We start from the raw sequence: 23657 nt of genomic DNA on the forward strand, positions 1-23657 counted from the left end.
CCGCCCATATTTCTTGCTCAGCCCCACCACCAGCCTACTCAGAGACCCACCCCTACACTGCTCACAACCCCACCCATATGTCTCGCTCATAGCCCCGCCCCACCCTGCTCACAACCCTGCCTACAACTCATATAACCCTGCCTCCACCCTGCTCACAGCACAACCCACAGCTCTCACTCATAGCCCAGCCACACTGTGCTCACAATCCCTTGCACAACTTCCCATAGCCCCAACAATGTTTCTCTCTCACAGCCCCATCCCAGCCTACTCAGAGCCCCGCCCTACCCTGATCACAATCCCACCCACAACTTCCCATAACCCCACCCCACCATGCTCACAATCCCACTCACAACTTCCCATAACCCCACCCATATTTCTAGCTCACAGCCCTGTCCCAGCCTACTCAGAGCCCCACCCCACCCTGCTCACAGCCCCACCCACAGATCTCACTCATAGCCCCGCCCCAGCATGCTCACAATCCCACCCACAACTTCCCATAGCCTCGCCCATGTTTCTTGATCACAGCTCCAATCCATCTAGCTCAGCCCCGCCTACAATTTCCCATAGCCCCACCCATATTTCTAGCTCGCAGCTGTCCCAGCTACTCAGAGCCCCGCCCCCACCCTGCTCACAGCCCCACCCATATTTCCTCGCTCACAGCCCCACCCACTCTGGACACAGCCCCACCCACAGCTCTGCTCATAGCCCCAGACCCACCATGCTCATAATCCCACCCACAACTTCACATAGCCCCACCCATATTTCGTGTTCACAGTCCCTCCTTACTCTGCTTATAACTCCACCTTCAACTTCCCATAGATTCGCCCATATTTCTTGATGACAGCCCCACGCCACCCTGCTCACAACCCACCCACAACTACCCATATACCCGCCAATAATTCTTGCTCACAGCCCCACCCCATTCCACTCACAGGCCCCCCCTGCTCACAGAACCTCCACCCTGCTCACAACCCCAACCAATTTTGCTCACAGCCATGGCTCCAGCCTATTCAGAATCCCACCCCACGCTGCTCACAGCCCCACCCTACCTTGCTCACACCCACCCACAACTTCCTATAGTCCGCCCATATTTCTTGATCACAACCGCACCCTATTCCACTCACATGCCCACCCCCAGACTACTCAGAGCCCCAACCCAACCCGCTCACAGAACCACCCACAGGACACTCATAGCCCCGCTCCAATCTACTCACAATCCCACCCATAAATTCCATAGTCCAGCCCATTTTTCTTGCTCAGTGCCCAACCCCATCCTACTCATAGCCCCGCCCCCACCCTGCACACTGCTCACCCACAGCTCTTGCTCACAGCCCTGCCCCACCCTGCTCACAATCCAGAGGTCTTATAGCCCCACCCAAATCTGTCACAGCCCCGCCCCAGCCTACTCGGAGCCCACCCTCACCCTCCTCAGAGCCCCACCCAGAGCACTCGCTCATAGCCGCACCCCACGCTGCTCACAACCCCACCCACAACTTCTCATAGCCCCGCCTATATTTCTTGCTCACAGCCCTGGCCCCATACTGCTCACAGCCCCAACCTACCCTGCTCACATCCCCACTCACAGCTCTAATAGCCCTGCCCCTCTGTGCTCACAATCCCACCCACAACTTCCCATAGCCCCGCCCATATTTCTTGATAACAGCCCCACCCCTTCTTGCTCACAGCCCCAGCCCATATACTTACAGCCCCACCCACAGCTTTCACTCATAGCCCCGCACCACCTGCTCATAATCCCAACCACAATTTACCACAGCCACACCCATATTTCTTGCTCACAGCTCCACCCCATGTAGGTCATAGCCCTGCCCCAGCCTACTCACAACCACGCCCCACCCAGATCACACCCCCACCCATACCTCTCACTTATGCAACACCCCACCCTGCTCACAGTCCCACCCAGAGCTCCCGCTTATACCCTTGCCCTAGCCTAATCAGAGCCTGCCCCACCCTGCTCACAGACACACTCACAGCTCTAGCTCACAGCACCAGCCCACCCTGCTCACAACCACACCTACAACTTCCCATAGTCCCACCCATTTTTCTATCTCACAGCCCCACCCCATCTTGATCACAGTCCTGCCCCCAGCCTATTCAGAGCCCCGCCACCACCCTGGTCACAGCCCCACCCACAGCTCTCACTCACAGCCATCCTCACCTTACTCAAAACCCCGCCCACACCTCCCATAGCCCCACCCATATTTCTTGATTACATCTCCACCCAATCTGCTCACAGCTCTGCCCCAAGCCTACTCAGACCCCGCCCCACCCTGCACACAGCCCCATCCACAGCTCACACATAGCTCCGTCCCACCCTGCTGACAACCCCGCCCACTCACAGCCCCACCCCATCTCGCTCACAACCATTCCCCCAGCCTACTTAGAGCCCTGCCCCCACCCTGCTCACAATCCACCCACAACTTTCCATAACCCCACTCATATTCCTCGCTCACAGCCCTGCCCCCACCCTGTTCACAGCCACCTCACCTTGTTCAAAGCCCCACCCACATCTCTCATAGCCCCACCCCACCCTTCTCACAACCTCGCCCACAACTTATCATAGCCCTGCTGCCGGGCTAGGGCTAGCGTTGGGGTGCCTCTTCCCCGGGTGAGCGCTCTCTGGGTTGGAATGAACTTGACTGGAGTCAGCCTGGGCTACTACTCACTCAGCAACGCAGAGATTCTTGAACTCGTGGTGGAGTAGTAATGCAATACCTTTTTTGATCAGAGACAAGGCTTTTATAGGATAGAACCGGAAGTGGCAAGTCAGAAACGGAAATGGATAGGAAACGGGGGTGGAGAAAGCCAAAAGCGAGCTGGGAAGGTAAAGTTCCTCAGCAACCTTTGCGAAGGTTTTATCTGGTGGGATTAATGTTACCCTGCATGCGGGGAGGGTCTCGAGGTAGAAAATAGATCAAAGGAATGGAATGGGAAAAACAATGATTATGTAAATAGGCAATAGTATCAGGAATGCAGGGTGGAACAGGGGGAGCTGGCTTAATGCCCAACACCCCACCCATATTTCTTGCTCACTGCCTATCCCACCCTGCTCAAAGCCCTACCCACAGCTCTCGCTCACAACCTGCCCCACCATGCTCACAACCCACCTACAACTTCCCATAGCCCCCCCATATTTCTTGCTGCCCCACCCTGCTCACAGAACCATCAACAGCTCATTCATAGCCCCACACCACCCTGCTCACAGCCCCGCCCACAACTCACATAGCCCCCGCTTCCAAAATGCTCATAGCCTCACCCAATCTTTCTCAAAGCCCCACCCACCCTGTTCACAGCCCCACCCACAGCTCTCGCTCATAGCCCAGCCACACTGTGCTCACAACCCCGCTCATAACTTCCCATAGCCCCGCCCATATTTCTTGCTCACAGCCTCACCTCATCCTACCCACAGCCCCACCCTCAGACTACTCAGAGTCACACCCCACCCTGATCACAAAACCACCCACAGCTCACCCATAGCACCACAACACCTTGCTCACAACCCTGCCCACAACTCAAATAGCCCTGCCTCCATCCACACTGCTCACAGCCTCTCCCAATCTCACAGCCCCAACCCACTCTGCTCACAGCCCCAACCCACTCTGCTCACAGCCCCACCCACAACTTCTCATAGCCCCGCTCATATTTTTTGCTCAAGACCCACTCCATCTCACTCACAGCACCACCCCTAGCCTACTCAGAGCTCTGCCCTCACCCGGCTCACATCCCCACCCACAACTTTCACTCATAGCCCTGCCAGACCCTGCTCACAATCCCGCCCACAACTTTCCACAGCCCCGCCCATATTTCTTGCTCAGAGCCCAGCCCCATTCTACTCACAGCCCCGCACCCAGAATACTCAGAGACCTGCCCCCTGCTCAAAGCCCCGCCCCCTGCTCACAGAACCATCCACAGCTCACTCACCCTGCTCACAACCCCACCCACAACTTCCCATAGCCCCGCCCATATTTCTGGCTCACAGCCCCACCCCATCCTGCTTACAGAGCCGCACCCTCACCCTGCTCACAGCACCACCCACAACTCTCACTCATAGCCCCGCCCATATTTCTTCCTCAGTACCCAACCCCATTCTGCTCACAGCCCCGCCCCAAGACTACTCAGAGCCCCGCCCCCACCCTGCTCACAGAACCACCACAGCTCACTCACCCTGCTAACCCCACCCACAACTTCCCATAGCCCCGCCTATATTTCTTGCTCACAGCCCCACCCCAGCCTGCTTACAGCCCAGTTCCCAGCCTACTCAGAGCCGCACCCTCACCCTTTTCACAACTTCACCCACTACTCACTCATAGCCCCGCCCCACCCTGCTCAAAACCCCGCCCACAACTTCCCATAGCACCACCCATATTTCTCGCTCACAGCCCAGACCCAGCCTACTCAGTGCGGTGATCACACCCTGCTCACAGCTCCACCCACAGTTCACACTCATAGCTCCGCCCAACTGTGCTCACAATCCCGCCCACAACTTCCCATAGCCCCGCCCATATTTTTGCTCAAGCCCCACCCCATTTCGCTCACAGCACCGCCCCCAGCTTACTCAGAGCCCGGACCTCAACCTGCTCACATCCCCACCCACAGCTCTTGCTCATAGCCCCATGCCACCCTGCTCACAATCCCGCCCACAACTTGCTGTAGCCCCGCCCATATTTCTTGCTCACAGCCCCGCCCCATCCTGCTCACAGCCCCACCCTATCTCGCTCATAGCCCCGCCCACAGCTGCTCACAGCCTTTCCACCTCCCCAACTACTGTCTCTCCTCGCACTTCATGGGGGCCGGCTCCTAGCAACGCTTCTGAGTGCTGACCTAAGCCGGCTTTCACGTATGCGCAGCCTCCCAGGTTCGAGCCCTATGATTCCTGCGACCCCCGCGCAAGCTACTGATGTCCCGTGCGTGACGTAGAAAGGTGGAGTCCACCTGCGGGGCCGCAAACGCGGAAGTGCCCGGGACCTCCCATGCCTGTTCTTTACCGGTCCCATGTCCTCGCGGACTCTGACCCTGAGCACAGGTAGCACCGCCGGGGACTGGGCTGGCCCCAGTGCTGTGGACAGGCCTGCGGTGTGTCTCCTGGGGCGGAGGGCTGGGGAGCCCCTGACCCTGCTGTCGGGGTAGGGGGGCGGTCCCTATAGGCGTGGTGGATGGTCCCCCAGCTGACCAGCCCCAAGGGACCCGCCCCAAGGGACAAGGGACCCCACGCTTTCACTGGCGCAGCCACCGCCTCAATGTGGAGCCTTCACCTCCAGGCAGGATGCCTCACCCTGGGGCTGAGACCCCCCCCCCCCCCCCCCCCCCCCCCCCCCCCCCCCCCCGGTCTGCCCCCTCCTCCTGCCCCTGCCCGGGACCCTCACGGCCAACCTGCACCTGGGAGGGGTGTCTGCCCTCCACCTGTGGGCGCCAGACCACACCCGTGCCCACCCTCCCTCCTGGCTGCCGTGTGACCTGGAGCACTGGCTGCAGGGGCTCCTGCTCTCAGCCTGCAGGGGCTGGCCCTACATCCATTCCTGCCTGCCGAGTGTTACAGGGCGAAATCAAACCACCATCCACTAAGAGGAAGCAAAAGATGTTTATTCACGAATTGCAATCTGGGCCAAGATGGTGACCGGCGGCAGTCCACCAAGCTCGACCCTGAACAAGGCTCAAACCACACAATTTATAGGAATTCAGACTACACTCAGGGAGGGGGAACACATCACCTTATCAACCTACATCCAATAACAGGCTATAGCAAACACAAAATCCAATCATTTCAAACTTAGCAAAAGCATGATCCATTCAAAGCAAAGTGCGGGCTAATTTCAAACATTGCAAAGTCACACAACCAATAGAATCTAGCCAGGTTGGGTCACCACATCCCCCCGCCATCAGCGGCCCCTTCCTAGAAAATAATTTCCTAGTGCAAAGGCCCTGATAAGCTTTGTCTGTTTGCAGGGTCTTGGTAAACATCCGGTGGCTTACTGATTCTGGGTAAACAACCAGTGGCTTACTAATTAGGACCTGTTCCTTTCAACCGGTGGCTTAGTAATTAAGTCCTATTCCTTTCAACCAGTGGCTTACTAATTAAGTCTTGTTCCTTAAGGGACAAAGGGAAAGGAATTTTCTCTATCTCTCACCACCAACAACTTATACTAAAAGCACTTAACGAATAACTGCATGAAAGAGAACTTTTAAAATGACTTCTAACGTTCCTTAAAACTACTGCTTCTAATATTCCCCACTAGTCTTGGCTAAGAATCAAATCCTTGATTCATCTTCATCTTCTCTTTCTGTTGAAGCATCAGCATACCCGGTTCTAAGAACCATTATCTTAAGAGTCCTCTGTTTCAGTGGGCTCAGCAACTGCCCTCTTCAAACAAGTGTGATGAATCTAGTGGCACTTTCCGGCAACCTTTGCAGCAGTTGGTGTACTCAGGATCACGATATAAGGTGTTTCCCAAAGGCTCGTAGCACAACATTCTAATTTGTCCTGCAATATAGGCTGGAGATCTGTAAGAACTTGGTAACAGTTCTGGGATGGATCAGAGACAAAAGCATCACAGATCATGACAGCAGCAGTCTGCCAAAAGCCATTTCAGAGGGAGACAGTTAGTTTACAAATAGCAAACAGTACACTCTCAGAAGAGCCAGGGGCAGCAGTGGTACCCATCCCCCATCAGTTTCAAGGGTTAATTTAGTTAAAGTCTCCTTCAGGGTCTAAGTTATCTCTCTCTTTCTCTGCCCAGAGCTATGGGGTCCATTAGCACAATGAAATTTCCAATTTGTTCCCATTTCTCGGGCCACTAACTGAGACACAAAAACAGTGAATGTCTGCTTACCAGAACCAATAGTGAGAGGCAACTCTCCACCTGGGCACTATTTTATCTAAAATTTTCTTGCTCACCATCTATGCCCCCCCATACTTTATTGGGTAAACCTCTACCCAACCTGAAAATGTGTCTATAGATATCAGCAAGTACTTAAACCCAAAAGTCTCTGATTTTACTTCTGTAAAATCTATTTAGTTTCTAGTCCTAATCTCTCACCCATCTTATCTTTCTCCTTACTGTATCCAGGGTCCTTTGAAGCAGGGAGTCTAGTAGAATCAATGCCAAGGCTGGCCCTGCTTGCTGTGTAGCTGCACAAGTGGCTTCATCTGCCCTCCAGTTTCTCTTCTGATGTCCGGAACAATGGGTCACGGCTGCTTCTTGCAGGGTCCATGCGGCCTCCAGTAGGTTCCTTGTGCTGGATCATCTTCCCGGTGGGAGTCAGGAATCTTCCCTCTCCATGTGCTCCATGCACACGCCATGTAGCAAAGGCATACCCCTTGGCAGTCATGTTTTTGCGGGGAGCCTCAGGATCCGTCTACAACATCAGGGTGGCAGAGTTCAGCACTGAATTTCACTCATGGCTGGTCTAGGAACAGAACTTGGTAGCAGGTTAGGTGGGCATTGGACTTGCCCCAGTGATTGCTTCTCTGCTTTCCTTACCAGCTGTGCCACAGGTGCTATTGTCCTCAGTCATTTTTGTCCATCCAGCAGCCACTGGGCCAAATATTTGACAAATAGGCAGCGGGTCTGTGCCATGGCCCAAGGTTTTGGGTCAGCACTCCCCGGCTTATGCCTTTAAGTTCATCCACAAGCAGTCTAAATGGCTTGTTAATAAAACAGCCTTTCTTCCAGTGTCCTTTTTTCTTTGCAGTAACATCACTGATCTTTCTCTACCCTTAGCCCCATCTTTCTGACTTTTCTTTTCCCTCTGGGCACTGTCCCAACTTTCTCTTTCTTTCTTTTCAAAGTCTAATGTCAAAACATTTACCAACTTCTTAAAATCTCTCTGAGCAATCTCTCAACTTTTCTTTAAATCTTTCTGTCTTCTGTAACTTTTTTCTAACACCTGGGGCAGATTTGAGCAACAAAAGGCCAAATTTAGTGCCATTTTATTTACCTTAGAGAAATTTGTGGGCCATTTTACTGCCCCTTGGAAACCCCCTAAGAGAATCTGGCAGTATGATTGAAGGGGTATCACTGCTGTACTTGTACATTTGTAACCAGTAAGACATACAAAGCCAAATTAGGAGTTTACCAAAATTGACAATCTAATGACCAGAATTGGCCTATACATCTCTATATAATTTTAGAAGGCCTTTTTAACAAACATATATACCAGTATAGTATAATTTTTAAAAGCAGAAAGATATAAAGAGGAAAGCCAGAGCAAAAGCCTCAGGCTAGAAAATCATTAATATAACCACTGTGTTATTTTTCACTCACCTAAGCCAGTTCTATTTCTTTAGTTGAGAAGGTATTTTTAAACTTTTACATGTCAATAACCTTTCTGCCATTTTCCACAGGAGATAGAGACATATCTTCAGTGTGTTATACCTAACTTGAGAGGCTCTGTTTGAATTTTAAAGAGCATACATTTAAAAGTTATCTTTTTAACCTCCTGTAGCAATCCCCATAACCAGGATCTCTAAACCAAATTCAGTTTAACTAATTTTTAAACTTTAAACAAACTCTAATTACTTAGAGAGTTAACACATACTAGTGACTTCTCAAAACAGTTCCAGTGTCAGACAAATGCCAAATTTACTGTGGACCAATATCAGTTAAATACATAGATAATTTGCATATCAATTTGGAGAAGATGAATTGTCACATTAAATACTTAAGACTTTAAATCTTTAGCTGCCCTAGCAAATTAATTTTTACCCTTATATTACCACATAAGAACTGTATTGAAAACTCTTTTTCTTAAAAAAAACTTTGATAAGAATGCAGCTTTAAAGTTACTTACACTTTTAACCTTAAGATTAACGTTTCTCAGGCCACAAAAACAAACCTAAAACACACATATAAACATGTAAGACATATCATAGTCACCTTTTTATCATTTATATATCTGGGCTGATTGCTTAAGGGAAAAAAACAGCTTTTAACCAGTACAGACACATCTTAGCAACATATCTGGTCAAACACAAATTCAGATCTGCACTCACACAGTTTTCAAGATGAAACATCTCACATTTATACACTAAGATTTTTCTTTTAACCCACAGCTCCTAGGACAACCTTAACTAGCCCTAAAAAAAAACAAAAACAAGGAGGAATAAACAAATTCTTTCAGCTTCTCTCCATGAGGAGCCCAAGAGGACCAAGGACAGTTTCCAGACAGCTCCAGTCAGCTCCGGGGGCATGGGTAAAGCCACACACACACCAGCACTCGCACCCGTCTGCACCCATGGGCCCGTCCCGGGTGACAGCCACACCGAGGCAGGGCAGGGTGTAGCCCCTGCACTAGAGCTGCTGCCTGGCCAGGCTCCAGGCCCCTGCTGCGACCAGCCCGCCTGACTCCTGTGCGGGCGGGGTGGCGCCCTCAGGGTCCTGCCTGGGCCAGCCTGAGGACATGGTTCTGCTACCCAGGCTTAAAAGAGAGACAAACACAAGGCAAAATTCAGCTGGCAACTTCAGGCCGGAACCAAATCTGGTCTCCCGTCGCTCTGAGATGATTTTCTAATGTTGACCAAAAAGACACAGGGACACAAAAAAACACAGAAACACATCTTACCTGGAAGGTGGGCCACTCTGAGGAACAAAAAGTCATGAGTTTATATTTACGCACTCCTACCCCCAAACTATGAGCTTGGGCCTTAACTTCACCCATGTGCCCAGTCACCAGGTCCAGTGGGGTAGATGCCGCCTGGCCCATTCCTGCAAAGTGAAAGTAAGTGAACACGAAACACAGACTGACAGACAAGACACACACAGACAAACAAGCGTGCTTAATCAATTTGATATTAACAAATGTCTAGACAATACCTAACACCCCGGATTCCACGTCGGCGTGGCCCGGATTCCACGGGTTCCTTTCATACTTCCTCTTACAGCCGGCTGGCACACCGTTCTCTCACTCTCACACACTTTTCCAACTAACCCAAAGGGTGTCCACTTGGGACCTTCTCCCTTATCTGGGCCGTATGGAGTTCCTACAACACGCACACAAGCAGTCACATCAAGGCATTCATTTAGTCAAGAGGAGGGTGATTACCTGACCAGCCACCGCTACTAAGATAGAGAAGAGCAGAGGCCACAAACAAACAGTAGAGAGAGAGAGAGAGGGAGAGGGAGAGGGAGAGGGAGTGGGAGAGAGAGAGAGAGACAGCCACAGAGAAGGAGAGCCAGTCCTGCCACGACAGCTCCCCCCTTGGGGCCGCTGCTGGCAGCGGGGCCAGACAGTAGGAGCTAATCGTGCCACAAAAAGCCCCTAGCCCTCCTGGGCGGTGCGGGTCCCCTTCGCAGCCCTTACTGGCAGCTGCAAAACCATCAAACCAGCACCAAACCCCAGTCCCCTGACTGAGCGAGGACCTCAGTCCTCCTGCCTGACCTGGTTATGTGCTGGTGCCTGACCTGTCATTCCGCGGCCCTACAGTCTGTCAAACTTCAGTCCTGGGCCTCACCCAGCTAATTCAGGAGCTAGACAGCTGGCCAGCCGGTCCCTTTCTGCTCCCCCAGGACCTCAACCTACTTCCTCCTGAAGCGGTTGGCAACCTGGCTGCCACGGAGAGGCCGTCGCCTCCGGTGCTGAGGTTGGGATTAACGCGGCGTCCCGCAATCCGCAAGCCTCTCCCCAATCCGCAGAAACAAAACACAAAATGGTACCGTGCACTAAAATCAGGCCTGACTTACCGGCGCCGGGCTTCCAAGGCTGCCTAGGGTCCAGACCCAGGATGGGGCGTCCTCGGGGATCTCTGTCCTCGGAGATCTCACTGGGGCCTCCAAATGTTACGGCGCAAAATCAAACCACCATCCACTAAGAGGAAGCAAAAGATGTTTATTTACGAATTGCAATCCGAGCCAAGATGGTGACCGGCGGCAGTCCACCAAGCTCGACCCTGAACAAGGCTCAAACCACACAATTTATAGGAATTCAGACTACACTCAGGGAGGGGGAACACATCACCTTATCTACCTACATCCAATAACAGGCTATAGCAAACACAAAATCCAATCATTTCAAACTTAGCAAAAGCATGATCCATTCAAAGCAAAGCACGGGCTAATTTCAAACATTGCAAAGTCACACAACCAATAGAATCTAGCCAGGTAGGGTCACCACATCCCCCCCCCCCCCCCCGCCATCAGCGGCCCCTTCCTAGAAAATAATTTCCTAGTGCAAAGGCCCTGATAAGCTTTGTCTGTTTGCAGGGTTTCGGTAAACATCCGGTGGCTTACTGATTCTGGGTAAACAACCGGTGGCTTACTAATTAGGTCCTGTTCCTTTCAACTGGTGGCTTACTAATTAAGTCCTATTCCTTTCAACCAGTGGCTTACTAATTAAGTCTTGTTCCTTAAGGGACAAAGGGAAAGGAATTTTCTATCTCTCACCACCAACAACTTATACTAAAAGCACTTAACGAATAACTGCATGAAAGAGAACTTTTAAAATGACTTCTAACATTCCTTAAAACTACTGCTTCTAACACCGAGCTGCCCTGTGATCCCTCCTTCCTCACCAGCCCTTTTGTTTCTGTACATGCCAGAAGCTGAGGCCCACAGAGTCCCCCTCCTCTCAAGGCCCCAAAGCAGGTACTCCGGGGACCAGGGGCAGAGGCCCTCACCAGCCTGCCTTTCTTCTCAGGTAGCTCTCATCAGGGAAGCCCTGTCCCCCAGTTGAGGCTCCTGGCAGTGACAGGTGTCCACGACCCTGGCCTAGGGGCAGAGTGTGGTGCTGGCCCAGCCCCTGATGATGTTTAGCTCTCACGTTAGGCTATGGGGTCTGGGTTCTGGGTTGCCTGTCCTCACCACCACGTGGAGCCTGAGCCCACCTGTGAGGTGTTCTGTCTGGGCTTAGCATGGACCCAAGGTCCAGTTGAGGGTGCGGAGGCCAAGCTCACTGCCTGGGAGGTCTACAGTTTGGCCAGGTATTGGGGCCTCCATACCTTGTTGCTGGGAACTGAGGTGTCAGGGGTGGAGTAGTGAACATATTACTATATGTGAACCATAGCAACCATAGTGCGCCTGCATAGTGTGATAAGACAGAGAGACATATGTATACATAGGATAAGACGTCAACCTGAACCTGATTGGCCAATGAAGATGTAACCTTAAAACCAGAGGCTAGTTAGTATAAATAGAGGCTCAGAAACCAGCTGAATGAAGCGCCTTCACCACTACTAACCGGGATGCTGCCGGTGCTGCTAAGGAAACTTAAGCACATGCGGCTAAGCTAAGTAGCTGTTTTCCCAGCTTCCAGAGACTCTCGTTCATCTGGTTGCACCAGTGGACGAAGGACCTCTAGTCTGGCAACACAGCGGCTGGTGACTACATCGTGAGTCTTACCTGTGAAGGACTACTGAGTAACGAGAGGTATCGGGTTGACTGTGTGTTGTGTGACCCTTCTCTGGCATCTAAAATAAGTAAAGAATCATTGCATCTGATACGCTCTCTGAGTGAGTCCTTACTCTTATATCTTGTTTGCGACAGGTGGGTTTTGGAGAGGCAGCAGAGCCCAACACTGCCCAGCACCTCCTGCCTCAGCCCCAGCTGGCTGGGTGGTTGGATGGTTGGGTGGGTGGAAAAGCCTAAGACTGTGAACTACTAGCCTTGTCTGCAAGCCGCACTCTCTCCTGTCTGTGCCTTGCTCCAGCTGCCTGCCAAGGCAGACACCATCTGGGGAGCTAGGTTCTCCCTTGTGAGCCCTCCCTTGTGCCCTGGGGCTGGCCATCCAGGTGACAGCAGAGTCAGAGCTACTTTCTCTTTCTTTCCTCTGGTTCAGGGCGGTGGGGGAAGGGCTGGATGCTGGCTCACACCCTTGTTGCTTTTGCCTAGGCCAACTGGGTCCCAAGAATCTGGGCCAGAAAGATCTCCTGCCTGTCTTCCCACCAGTCTTACTCAATGGGGGTCAAGACTCTGGAGACCCTGCTGTGTGTACACCAGAACCATACGCTGGAGGTGCACATTGCCCACCCACAGGGACTGGGGCTTGGAGGTGGCTGCGGCTGGGGACACAGGATATACGCTCCACCCACATCCAGGCCCTGCTGTACCAATGGGGACCAGTTTAAGCCGCTGTGAGGTGATAGCAGGTGCTCAACTCTGAACCCATGGAAAGGGAGGGACTCTCAACTGGATCTGGAGGGCCTGGCTCCAAGCCTTCCCTGACCTGCTGCCTGCCCCATGGCACCTGGCCTGTGCCCTCATGCTGTCTGCCCTCTGGACCTTCAGTGGGGGGGTCTACAACCTACTTTTACACCTACCACCTGGACAGGCTTACCTGCTGCCCAGCTTCTGCCCCTCGCTGGGTGGGTCCTTGAGAAGGTGAATCCTCTCCATTGATCTTTGCTGCATCCTAAATCCCTGCCAGGGACCCCGTCTGAGGAGTGGACTGGAGGAGTAGGACATAGATGCTCCTCTCTACGCAAGGCTGGTGGACATTGGGGAGATGATGCAGTGCCCATACAGCCTGTCCCCCGAGGAGGTATGAGCACTGAGGAAGCTTGCCCTACTGCCTGACCTGCAGCACAAGTTTCTGACTGAGATCACCAACCCCCATTGGCTGCTGGTGCCCCTGACTACAGCATGGCAACCAGGGTGTCTTCCGGGTAGACATCTCTGTGCACCTCATCCCGGGGCTCCCCTCACAGGGAGCAGGTCCACCAATTGCCCTCTCGCCCCTATCTGCTGTTCCTGGTTGAGTCTCTGGAGTTCCCTGGGAGCTGCTGGCCAGTGCTGAGCAGGGTCCCCCTGCCCACACATGAGTCAGGGCCCAGGGGACCTGCCCTGGGCTCAGGGTCACAGCTGCCAGGACTGGGCCTTGAGGAGAGGCAAAGCTCACGCTCCTTGCTCTGAGCCTTGATACTAACTTCTGGAATGGTCAGCGATGAGGGGGGAGCCAACTGGGATCCTGGAAATGCCCAGACCACCAGGTCACTCCCCTGAGTGTTCCTCATTGGCCTCCTTGAAAGGATTATGTGGCGGACTCAGACCAGGTGTGCAAGGTCCAAACTTCCAAGATTATAGTTGTGAGGAAAGGATAGTATAGAAGATGTAGAAAAACTTGGTAAAAGTCCTCCAAGGAGGCCCAAAGAGAGAGGGCCATCCTCCTCCCTCTCTCTGGACTGTGTCCATCTCCTTTTCTTAAACCTTATGCACAGAGGCCCCATTGTTCTGCTGAGACCTCAGGTGTGGTTCCCTTATTAAAAAAAAAAAAAAAAACTTCCACACTGTGCAGTGTGCTTCCTTTGTGCTGCCTAGGACCTGCCTTGCTCCCATTTCCATGGAACTTGCAATGTCTTCCCTCCTGGCATGGGTGGGAGGGGGGCACAAATGCAGTGGGGTACATCCCAGCATCCCTGTTCTGGGTGCTCCTGGGGTGCTTGTGGCTTCCAGGTCTGACTCTCTGGCGTGACTGCCCTACAGACTCCAACAGCCAGGATGCCTGCTTTGTCCATGCAGCCAGGACCACACTGGGCTTTGCACCTGTGCTATCCCCAGCACAGTCTCTCAGTAGGAGGGTACAAAACATAGATGGGCATCCCACAGCAACACCTCACTGCTTGGGGCGCTTCCCTTCAGCACTGTGCTATATCTTGGCTGGACTCTCAGATCAGGGGATGTACCTACCTCCTCATGTCTTTAGGAGTGATCCCAGAGTCCAGCTCTGGGGTCCATGCCCAGTGGTGAGGCTCCCTGGGAAGCCTATGTCCTCCCTGAGGTTGCTTCCTGGGGGACACTCTCCCCTCCAGCCCCACTTGACTGGAACCACCCGCTGCTCTGAGACAAACCACACTGTCCTGAGGTCCCTGGCAGCAGGGGTAATTCAGTATCTGGGGGTCACTCTATGGAAGGCCTCAGCTGCTCAGCAGAAAGGGCCTGGCCCCACCAGGTCCCTGATGACAGACCCTCCCATGTCAGGGGCACTGGTGGTGGCCCGGGTCTGTCCGGCCACTGGTCTGGGCACCTGTGAAACGTGTGGATGGCGGGAATAAAAGACATGGACTGAAGATTCACTTTAGGATGTTTATTTATTCCCATAGAGATCTACTATTTCTTTATTAGGGATGAAAATACATTCTGGCTTGTGAGTAGCCATTTTTATTAACAGCTCAGGCCTCATGGTTTGGGGTTTTTCTGGAGCTGATCACCCACAGAGTGGTTAGGATCAGCATTATTCTCCTCGGTCTCAGGGCGTCTATTGGCAGCCATGGCAGAAAGTGTGGCCATGAGTATGGAATAGCAAGTGTTGTACAAAGACAGCACTGATTCGTAATTAGGATAATCTCGGGATCTATTGGACACACGCCCTGAGCCATGCCTTCTGGCCCTTGACAGGGACACAGAGGGGATGCTTCTGGATGTCCCCTCCCCACTTGGGCCACTCTGCTCCCTAGAGTAGTTGTGGTTCCCGGGGCAGTCAGCTGTACTGCTCACCGAGCAGATCTCAGGGAATGGGATGGGTTGGGGTGCCCTGAGTCCCTCAGCACTTGGGACTCCCTGCAGGGCATTTTCCTCCATGTAATCTTTCTGGTGGAGTCGTGGGGATCGTCTGCTGCCTTTTGCCTTCTTTCTTCGCTTTGGAGTTGGCTCTGCCATCTCTGAGGAGCTGGCCACATTGATTTTTTTCTGGATGGTCTCAACAAGCATAGGCTGGTCTCTCTTAAACTTGGAATTGCGGTAAAACTGTAACGAAAGGAAATCAGTCAGTCACTTTGAAGCAGTGTTCCCTTGCCCACCCAATCCTTGCTTTGGAGAAAAGGTCTCTTCAGGGCTGGGGAGATGGCATAAATGGTTCTGCAAAAGACTCTCCTGCCTGAAGGGGTACCATTCCTGTGAATCTCTCCACTGTCAAGGGCTTTATCCATCTTCCCATGAACTTCCTAGCTCTCACATGGGCAAGAGCCTTCCTAGAAAGTGAGCCCTGCCTCTGTGTGTCCTCCCCGCCCCCAGGCCTCCTCCCAGGATGGGGTCAAGGAACAGGGCACAAGAGTAGGGGGAGAGTTTTTACTCTACCATGATCTTCCTGTTCTGGGAAGAGTGAACTGAAGGGATCTTAGAGCGTGCCCTTCTGAAGCCATACAGGCTCATCAGCCGTTTGAAGATTTTCAGGCTATCTGTTTCAAACAGCTTCCCTTCGCCTTCTTGTTGGAGAACATTAATCTGGAATTCATGCTCTTCAATGATTATAGTGTCCCCCTCATCACTCCAGTACACGGAGGGTAAAGCCTCATCCTCCACTGCCATCCAGAGCCTAACAGGGAAAGGCAGGCTCAGGGTGTTACTTTCCTCTGGCTTAGCTTTGCCTGGATATGGCTTCCATGGCCAGGGTTTGTTTCCAGTTTGTGAGTCTGGGCTCATGTTTTCGTTGCTGTCCATCTTTAAAGCCTCCCCTGGACTCTGGTCATCCTCGGGGCCCAGTCCGTCACTCATATCCGGGACATTTTCTTGTCTCAGGTGGCCTTCGGGATCTTGGCTTGCTCTCACAACTTGATCATCATCTATCTTCAAATCCTGTTCTTGTCCCTGGTTGTCATCAGGCACTTGCCCTAGACCCAGATGGTCACCATCTATCTCCACAGCCTGCCTTGGTCTCATGGCTTGGCCTACCTCCATCTCAAAAACTTCCTCTGGTGTCTGGTAGTCTTCAGGGGATTGGGTTGAACTTACTACATGACTATCATCTATCTCCCAAACCTCCATTTGAAGCTTGTACGTAAAGCCTAGACCTGAACTTAGGACCTGTTGAGCAACCATGTCCAAAGCCTCCTGTTGTATCTGGTCTTCATCAAGGCCTAGGGCTGAGCTCACAACTGGGTAACCAGCCATTTCTATAGCCTCCTCTGTTGTCAGGTCATCTTCAGAACCTGAATCTGCGCTTATAATTTGTTCTATTTCTACCAGTAGAATGTCGCATGTTAGTGTGGTGTCCTCTGGACTTGTGCTTTCAGCTTGGTCAAAGACCAATTCCAAGGCCTGATTTGGTTGCTGGCTGCCTTCCCCATCTCGTCCTGCACTCACAACTTGGTCACTATCCATCCCTGATACCACTTCTAGGCATGGGGCGTCTTTAGAGACGGGCTCAGCCTTTACTACTGGAGCATCGCCCATCTCAAGCACCTCCTCTGCTCTTGGGTTGTCTTCAGAGCTTGACTGTGGGCTTTCAGGTTGACTGAAGCCCATATCCACACCATCCCCTGCGTCCACTCTCGGCCCCAGGCTTGAATCAGGTGGGAGTTCCATGGCTGGTTCTCCATCTCTCAATGGGGCCAGATCCACTCCATAAATCTCACTCGGCTGAGTCTCCATATCGCTACTTGCTACTCTAGATCATGGGCACTTCCTACCTGAAATACTCGCACTGCTGCCTCCAGGCACAAATGGCTCTGGCCAGAGCCAATATGCCCAGTGTAGGCTGTGCCTCAAGTTCTAGAATCTCTGTAGTGAGGCAACCAGCTGCTTAAGTCACCAGATTCTTTATTTGTCATATGATGTCATGACCAATCAGGACCAAGTGTGTGTATGTATGTTGCGGGGGAGGGGTGCATATTTCCCTCTTTTATGAAAGTAGGACAGTGTGATTTCAGTCCCATGAACATCTCCCATCTACTGACAGGACACTTTTTTAAAATTTTATTTAAGAAAGGATAAATTAACAAAACCATAGGGTAGGAGGGGTACAACTCCACACAATTCCCACTACCCAATCTCCATATCCCACCCCCTCCCCTGATAGCTTTCCCACTCTCTACCCCTCTGGGAGCATGGACCCAGGGTAATTATGGGTTGCAGAAGGTGGGAGGTCTGGCTTCTGTAATTGCTTCCCCGCTGAACATGGGCATTGACTGGTCAGTCCATACTCCCAGTCTGCCTCTCTGTTTCCCTAGTAGGGTGGGTCTCTGGGGAAGCTGAGCTCCAGGACACATTGGTGGGGTCTTCAGTCCAGGGAAGCCTGGCCGGCATCCTGATGACATCTGGAACCTGGTGACTGAAAAGAGAGTTAACATACAAAGCCAAACAAACTGTTGAGCAATCATGGACCCAAAGTTTGGAATAGTGGAGAGGAAGTGTTAGGGGGATACTCACTGCAAACTCTAGTGTACTTCTGCTTTCAGGTATATATTTTGCAGTAGTTTATGGATACGTGTGAACATATGCTCTCTCTTACAGAAACTGGTGTATATCTAGGTTTTGGGACTTTGTTAGAAAGTGAACCACCTGGGATAGAATTAAGAGTATACTATGAAAGGAAAGGTCTCACCCGAGTAGTGAAGCTGAAGGGTTGTCATTCCACACGTGAAGTCTCTGGACACAGTCTGAAGTGAAGCATGTTTAGGTGCCAGCTGTGGCGTTGATTAGGTTGTGATCAGCAGATGCAATATTATTTTATATGGATTGGGAGAGGCATACGGGAAAGTGGGCCCTATCCAAGGGTTCCAGGACTGGGGGAAGTAGAGGTTCTATAGTGGAGACGTGAGGTTCCTGCTGTCTTAGGGTTCCAAAAGACAATCGATAGTTAATGTTATCATCACATTATTTGGTAATTGGGTTAACTTTGAAAAGTCTTTTAGTTAGGGTTTGCTGTACAGTACCCAGTATCTTGTATATAGCTGTGCTATTGGTTGCTTCTTATCTACTTGGTCTAGGCTTTTGAGAGAGTCCGCATATCAAATACACAGCCTATATATTAAAAAGACTCAGTCTGTGTTTTAAAAAAAACTTCGAGACATAGAATTAATTTTCCCCCTCATATTAATTAACTAGTGATTTATATGACTACATTTTACTAGGAGTGTACATAAACACCGTTCCCACCACCGAAAGACTGTGACCCATCCCTCCCACCCACTCCCACCCCCCACTGGCCCAGGAAGCTGCATTGACAGGACACTTTTATGGGGGGGGAGCAGGCCCCATAAGGGTAGGAATCCAAGGCCCTGACTCCATCCCCACCCATAAGCCAGGGAAGGCCTGTGGCTGGCCTTTGATTTTTTATAGGGATCTGGACATTTCTGGTTTGGGCACAAGTGAGACATCCTGGGTCAGAATGGCCCAGGGTGAGGGTGTCCCTTAGTGACTACTATGTAACCTAGATAAGTGGAATCATAGAACAGTTGTCATTTTATAAAAGGCTTATTTCACTTAGCAGTGTCCTCAAAGACATTCTGTGCTGTGGCAGATGTTACAATGCATTCCTTTTAAGATTAAGTAATACTTCATTGTATGTTGTTACCCCATTTTTACCCACTCATCTACAGGCAGATACTTGGGATGTTCTCACATTTTAGCTATCATGAACAGTGTCACTGTGAGCCATGGGTATACATATACCTTCCTCAGACCCAGTTGTCAATTATTTTTGGTACATTCTCTGAAGCAGAGTCGCTAGATCATATCAGTTTTAATTTTGTTTGAGACTCTTAACTGCCATATTGTATTCCACAGTGATGTATCATTTTCTAGTCTCATCCTTGCCAACTGGTGTTATTTTTATTCTTTTTATTTATTTCATTGGGGGATTAATAGTTTATAGTCTACAGGAGAATATAGTAGTTTATATGTATGTAACATTTCTGTTTTCCACCTAACAACTCAACCCCCACTAGATCCTCCTCTGCCATCATGTTCCAGGACATGAACCGTCCCCCACACCCCAGAATCTTTTACTTTGGCACAATACACCATTTTATTCTTTTTTTTAATTAAAAATACCCCCCCAGAGTCGTTACTGGGGATTTGTGCTGGTATTATATATTCACCTTTCCCAGTAGCCATATTTTTTCCTTTTTATTTTTTGTTTCTCCTTCTATTTATTTTATAGGACAAATAGGAATTGAGAGAGAAGAATAAAAGAAAGACAGATAACTGCATATCTGCTTCATTGTTATGAAGCACCCCTCCCCGCAGCTGGGGAGTAGGACTTGAACCCAGATGATTGCACATGGCAACATGTACATTTAACCAGGTGCACCACCACCCAGCCCTCCTCTTCTTTTATTAAACAGTAGCTACTATAATGGGTATGAGGTGCTCTCCCATGCTGGTCAAAATCTGCACCTCTGTAGTGATTTGTGGGGTTCAGTTTTCATGGGCTGTTAGATGTGCCTCTCTTATTTGGAGAAATGTCTATTCCAGTTCTTGGCTCATCTTTGTATAAAGTTTCTTGATAATTTTTGCAAAAGTACAATACATGTTCTGTTCTGTAAAGATCCTGCATCCATCTTCTGAAGTGACCAAGGCAGGTGGCAGGTCATGTACACATCATCACTCATGTACAATAAAATACCAAATACCATCTGTTTCCGTAAGAAACCCTAGCAAAATAACAGATACCAACATATTTTGTGACTTTTGAGGTTGAACTTAGGAGAAAATCTATAAAGGGAGAAACTCCTATATCTGTATTTTTGGAACAAAAGTATGTATCAACATAGTCACTCTCGTGTCATGTGCGTATAACCCTACCAGCACAAACCGTAGGTGTGACTGTCAGTGTCCTTGGCTGGTGTACTGGAGGTCTGAGATGGACATGGATTTTCATGCCCAGACATTCATGAGTTATTGGGCAGGGGTCCTGCCCTGTCTGACCCAGAACCCCACTGCCTCCACCCTGGGCTACCATGTTTGTTGGAGACTCCAGGCAAGAAAGGCTACCATGGTCAGTCTGGCTCTCCACTGCCCAGAGGTAGTACAGAGCTCCTGCTCTTGTTAGACGCACGGGTCCCCATGTGACCCTCTGACTGCACAGTGGACAGGGTGGTGGCTTCTGTGTCTAACAAGGGGAGAAGGGTTGTGGGGAAGCATGGCATAGCATCCTCTGGCAGGGCCCCACACAAAGCAGCCAGCTCTGTGTGCACCTCAGCCCTCAGGGCTCACAGGCCTGCTATGCGCTCCCCTCCGCAGCCCAACCTCAACCCCAGCAGCCTGAGACCTCCCTCCCCTCCTTATGGTCAGTTCCCAAAGCTGCCTGCAAGTCACAGGTACTCCGAGTGGTGGCACTACCGTAACACTTGATCTTGCACTAAGATACCTGAGGAACCAAAATGGTCCTGTGTTGCCAGTGTAGACAAGGGCTCATTTCTTTTTTAAATGCAACCCAACCAGTAGTGGTTTTTGCCCAGTGATCCAGCTATGTCTATGGCATATACAGATAGCTTACTGGAAACAGAGTCCTTCCAGGCACTGAGTTAGATGCACCTAATATGATTATTTTTCAACACTCTTCTCTGTTCCTCTCACACACATGATATGTAGCTATAGATATAATATCTATCCACTCATAGTACAGAATTGTGCTGGTGACAAGTCAAAGCAAACAAAGCAAGCCTTGGCAGCAAGTAAACAAAGTTAATCAGAGTATGTACCCCTAGGAATCATGTTCCACCTCTTAGGAGGAACCATGAATCTCAGGAACTTGGATTTGGTGCATTTTTTCATCTCCCACCTATGAAAAGGCAGTGTTCAGGGACAAGCGGTGGTGCACCTGGCTAAGGCTACACAAGGACCTGGGTTCAAGACTCTGGCCCCCACCTGCAAGGAGAAATATTCACAAGTGGTGAAGTAGGACTACAGATCTCTCTCTACCTATTTAATAATAATACCTAATAATAATAAGGTAATATTAAGGCACTGTTCTGACCGCCCAGTAGCTCACTCACCTGTTTGTCATTAGCTCCCAATCTCAGGTACCAAGCCCACTAAAGTCCTTCTTAACCCCCTGTGGTAGCTGCTGGGTTACTCCCCAGCCCCGCTGGACAGAAGCCCAACCCCACATTTCTAGAGCCCTGGACTGCGCACTCACACCAGACTTCTCTTACCTAGAGCCCCAGCCACTTCCCCTTCCTTCACTTGTTCTTTACATCTTAGGAGTCTTCTCACCCTGTCTCCAAGAAGACTGGGGCCCCATACCATCATCCTGCTCTCATCCTAGTGTCCCCAGTAGTAACACAGGGCCACCAGAGAACAGAGAGACTCACTGGATGGGTGGGGAGAAACCAGCCATGAAGTGGAGGATGTAGTCATTGAGACTCAAATTCTACTTTCATGAATAACAGAAGCGAGTCCAGATAACATATTTTAATTTCTAAATGAACATAAAACAGGTAAAACGATTTAACTCTCCTGTACAGTCATTTTTCTACTTGTCAAGTACATTTCTTGCTAGGTTCTTTAACATTTCCAAGAAAATTCCAGTTGTAATGCCATGTTTTCTAGTTCCTGATCACAAAATAAGATGAGGTTTTCCTGACTTGTTTTACAAAATAGCAAAAACACTTTTAGATGAACTGGCTAATTAGAAGTATATGTGTGATCTATTAATTTTGATCTTCCATTTAAATTGGACCACAAACTTAAATGTTAAAGCTAGTTACATCTTCCATTAAAAGAAAATTTGAAAAATGTTTACATATCAAACATATCAAAGAAAACACAAACCCAAAGATATTCTCTGCACTGGTTTCCCAGCTTAACCTGGATGCTTCCACCTAGGACTTTGTACTCTACACGTTGGCTCAAAGACTTAGTTAATCTCCTCTCCAGACAGAGCAAGGAAGCATCCAGGATTCATGCTATAGACCATGAACAGACGATACAGAACTCTCTGGCGGCTGGTCTCCGCATGTGCCCGGGGACCCCACAGGAACTCATAGTGGGCAGGCCGGCTGCCGCGCACCCGCTGGTATACCAGGTACTGCTCCTGCACCCACTCATTAGTGAGAAGCTCCCGGGGCTCCCCAAAAATGTAATGCTCCCTCCCAGCACTCAGCCCCATCAAATTCAGTGATTCCCACATGTCCGCCTCAGAAGCGCAGTCGCCCTGCAGGACGATGACACCCAGCACCATCACCAGCAGGCCAGTCTTGGGCACACTGTCCTCAGCCTCGGTCAACCCATCGTAGGTAAGACCCAGGGTGGGAGCCAGGACCCAGGATAGGCCCGGGGGGTCTACCTCCTGCACATCGATGCCAAACACCAGCTGCAAGCACTCGCGGGCCTGCCTGAAGATGAGAGGGAAGTGCTCCTGCTCCTCATCAAGGACTTGATTCAGAATCTCGACCTGGGTGGATATCTCCCTCCTGCGGTACTTGTTCAGCAGGAAAGACACCAGGTCGGCCATCTTTGTATACAATAATTCCTGAAAGTGGGCGAACTGGGCTCCTGCTGCCTCCTGCCTGGGACCAACTGCTCCCTCCTCTTCTGCGTTTCTGGGGTCTTCCTCCTCAGGCTGATTGTGGGCATTCTCTACCTCCTCCTCCACATCCTCCTCTTCCTCTTCTGACTGGCTGTCAGTGATCACCTCCTGGGGTTGTCGCCACTCAGTGTCAGCCGCAGCTCTCGGGGAGCAACTGGCCCTTGGAGGACTCTCCAGAGCCCCAGGAACACCTGTAGCAGCTTCCCTGAGAAGGGTGTCCGGAGACAGGGCAGATGCAGAGGAGGAAGAAGAGAATACTCCTTCCCTTGCACCTGACTGCTGCCCCCCAGCTAGGCCTGGGGCCTCTTCTGGGCCTTGAAGGTCTTCCTCCATCTTGCGGAGCTCAGCCTGATCACAGTGAGAGGACATGGTGGTGGTGATGATCACAAAGCCAGCCGAAATGTGCGAACAGGCAGGTAGGACACTAGGCCTGAGGAGAGGAGTGGGTAAGAGCCCTGTAGAGC

At 50.9% G+C, this 23657-nt stretch overlaps 2 protein-coding genes across 2 annotated transcripts; both read right to left on the reverse strand.

Annotated features, from left to right (window-relative positions):
* Positions 1-2600: 2600 nt before the first annotated feature.
* On the reverse strand, positions 2601-17390 carry LOC132535914 (uncharacterized). The gene is made up of 3 exons (XM_060183465.1): positions 16017-17390; positions 15491-15686; positions 2601-2617 (listed from the first exon to the last, which is right to left on the reverse strand). Exons 1-3 carry the CDS (start codon positions 17307-17309, stop codon positions 2601-2603), a joined length of 1506 nt encoding a protein of 501 aa, XP_060039448.1. The 5' UTR covers positions 17310-17390.
* A 4671-nt stretch (positions 17391-22061) lies between these two features.
* Positions 22062-23612, reverse strand: LOC103120129 (melanoma-associated antigen 4-like). Its single transcript, XM_007530494.2, has one exon. It carries the CDS (start codon positions 23560-23562, stop codon positions 22522-22524), a length of 1041 nt encoding a protein of 346 aa, XP_007530556.1. The 5' UTR covers positions 23563-23612; the 3' UTR covers positions 22062-22521.
* Between the last annotated feature and the right edge of the window lie 45 nt (positions 23613-23657).

Source organism: Erinaceus europaeus, chromosome X (assembly GCF_950295315.1).
Source record: "Erinaceus europaeus chromosome X, mEriEur2.1, whole genome shotgun sequence".
NCBI classification, from domain to species: domain Eukaryota; kingdom Metazoa; phylum Chordata; class Mammalia; order Eulipotyphla; family Erinaceidae; genus Erinaceus; species Erinaceus europaeus.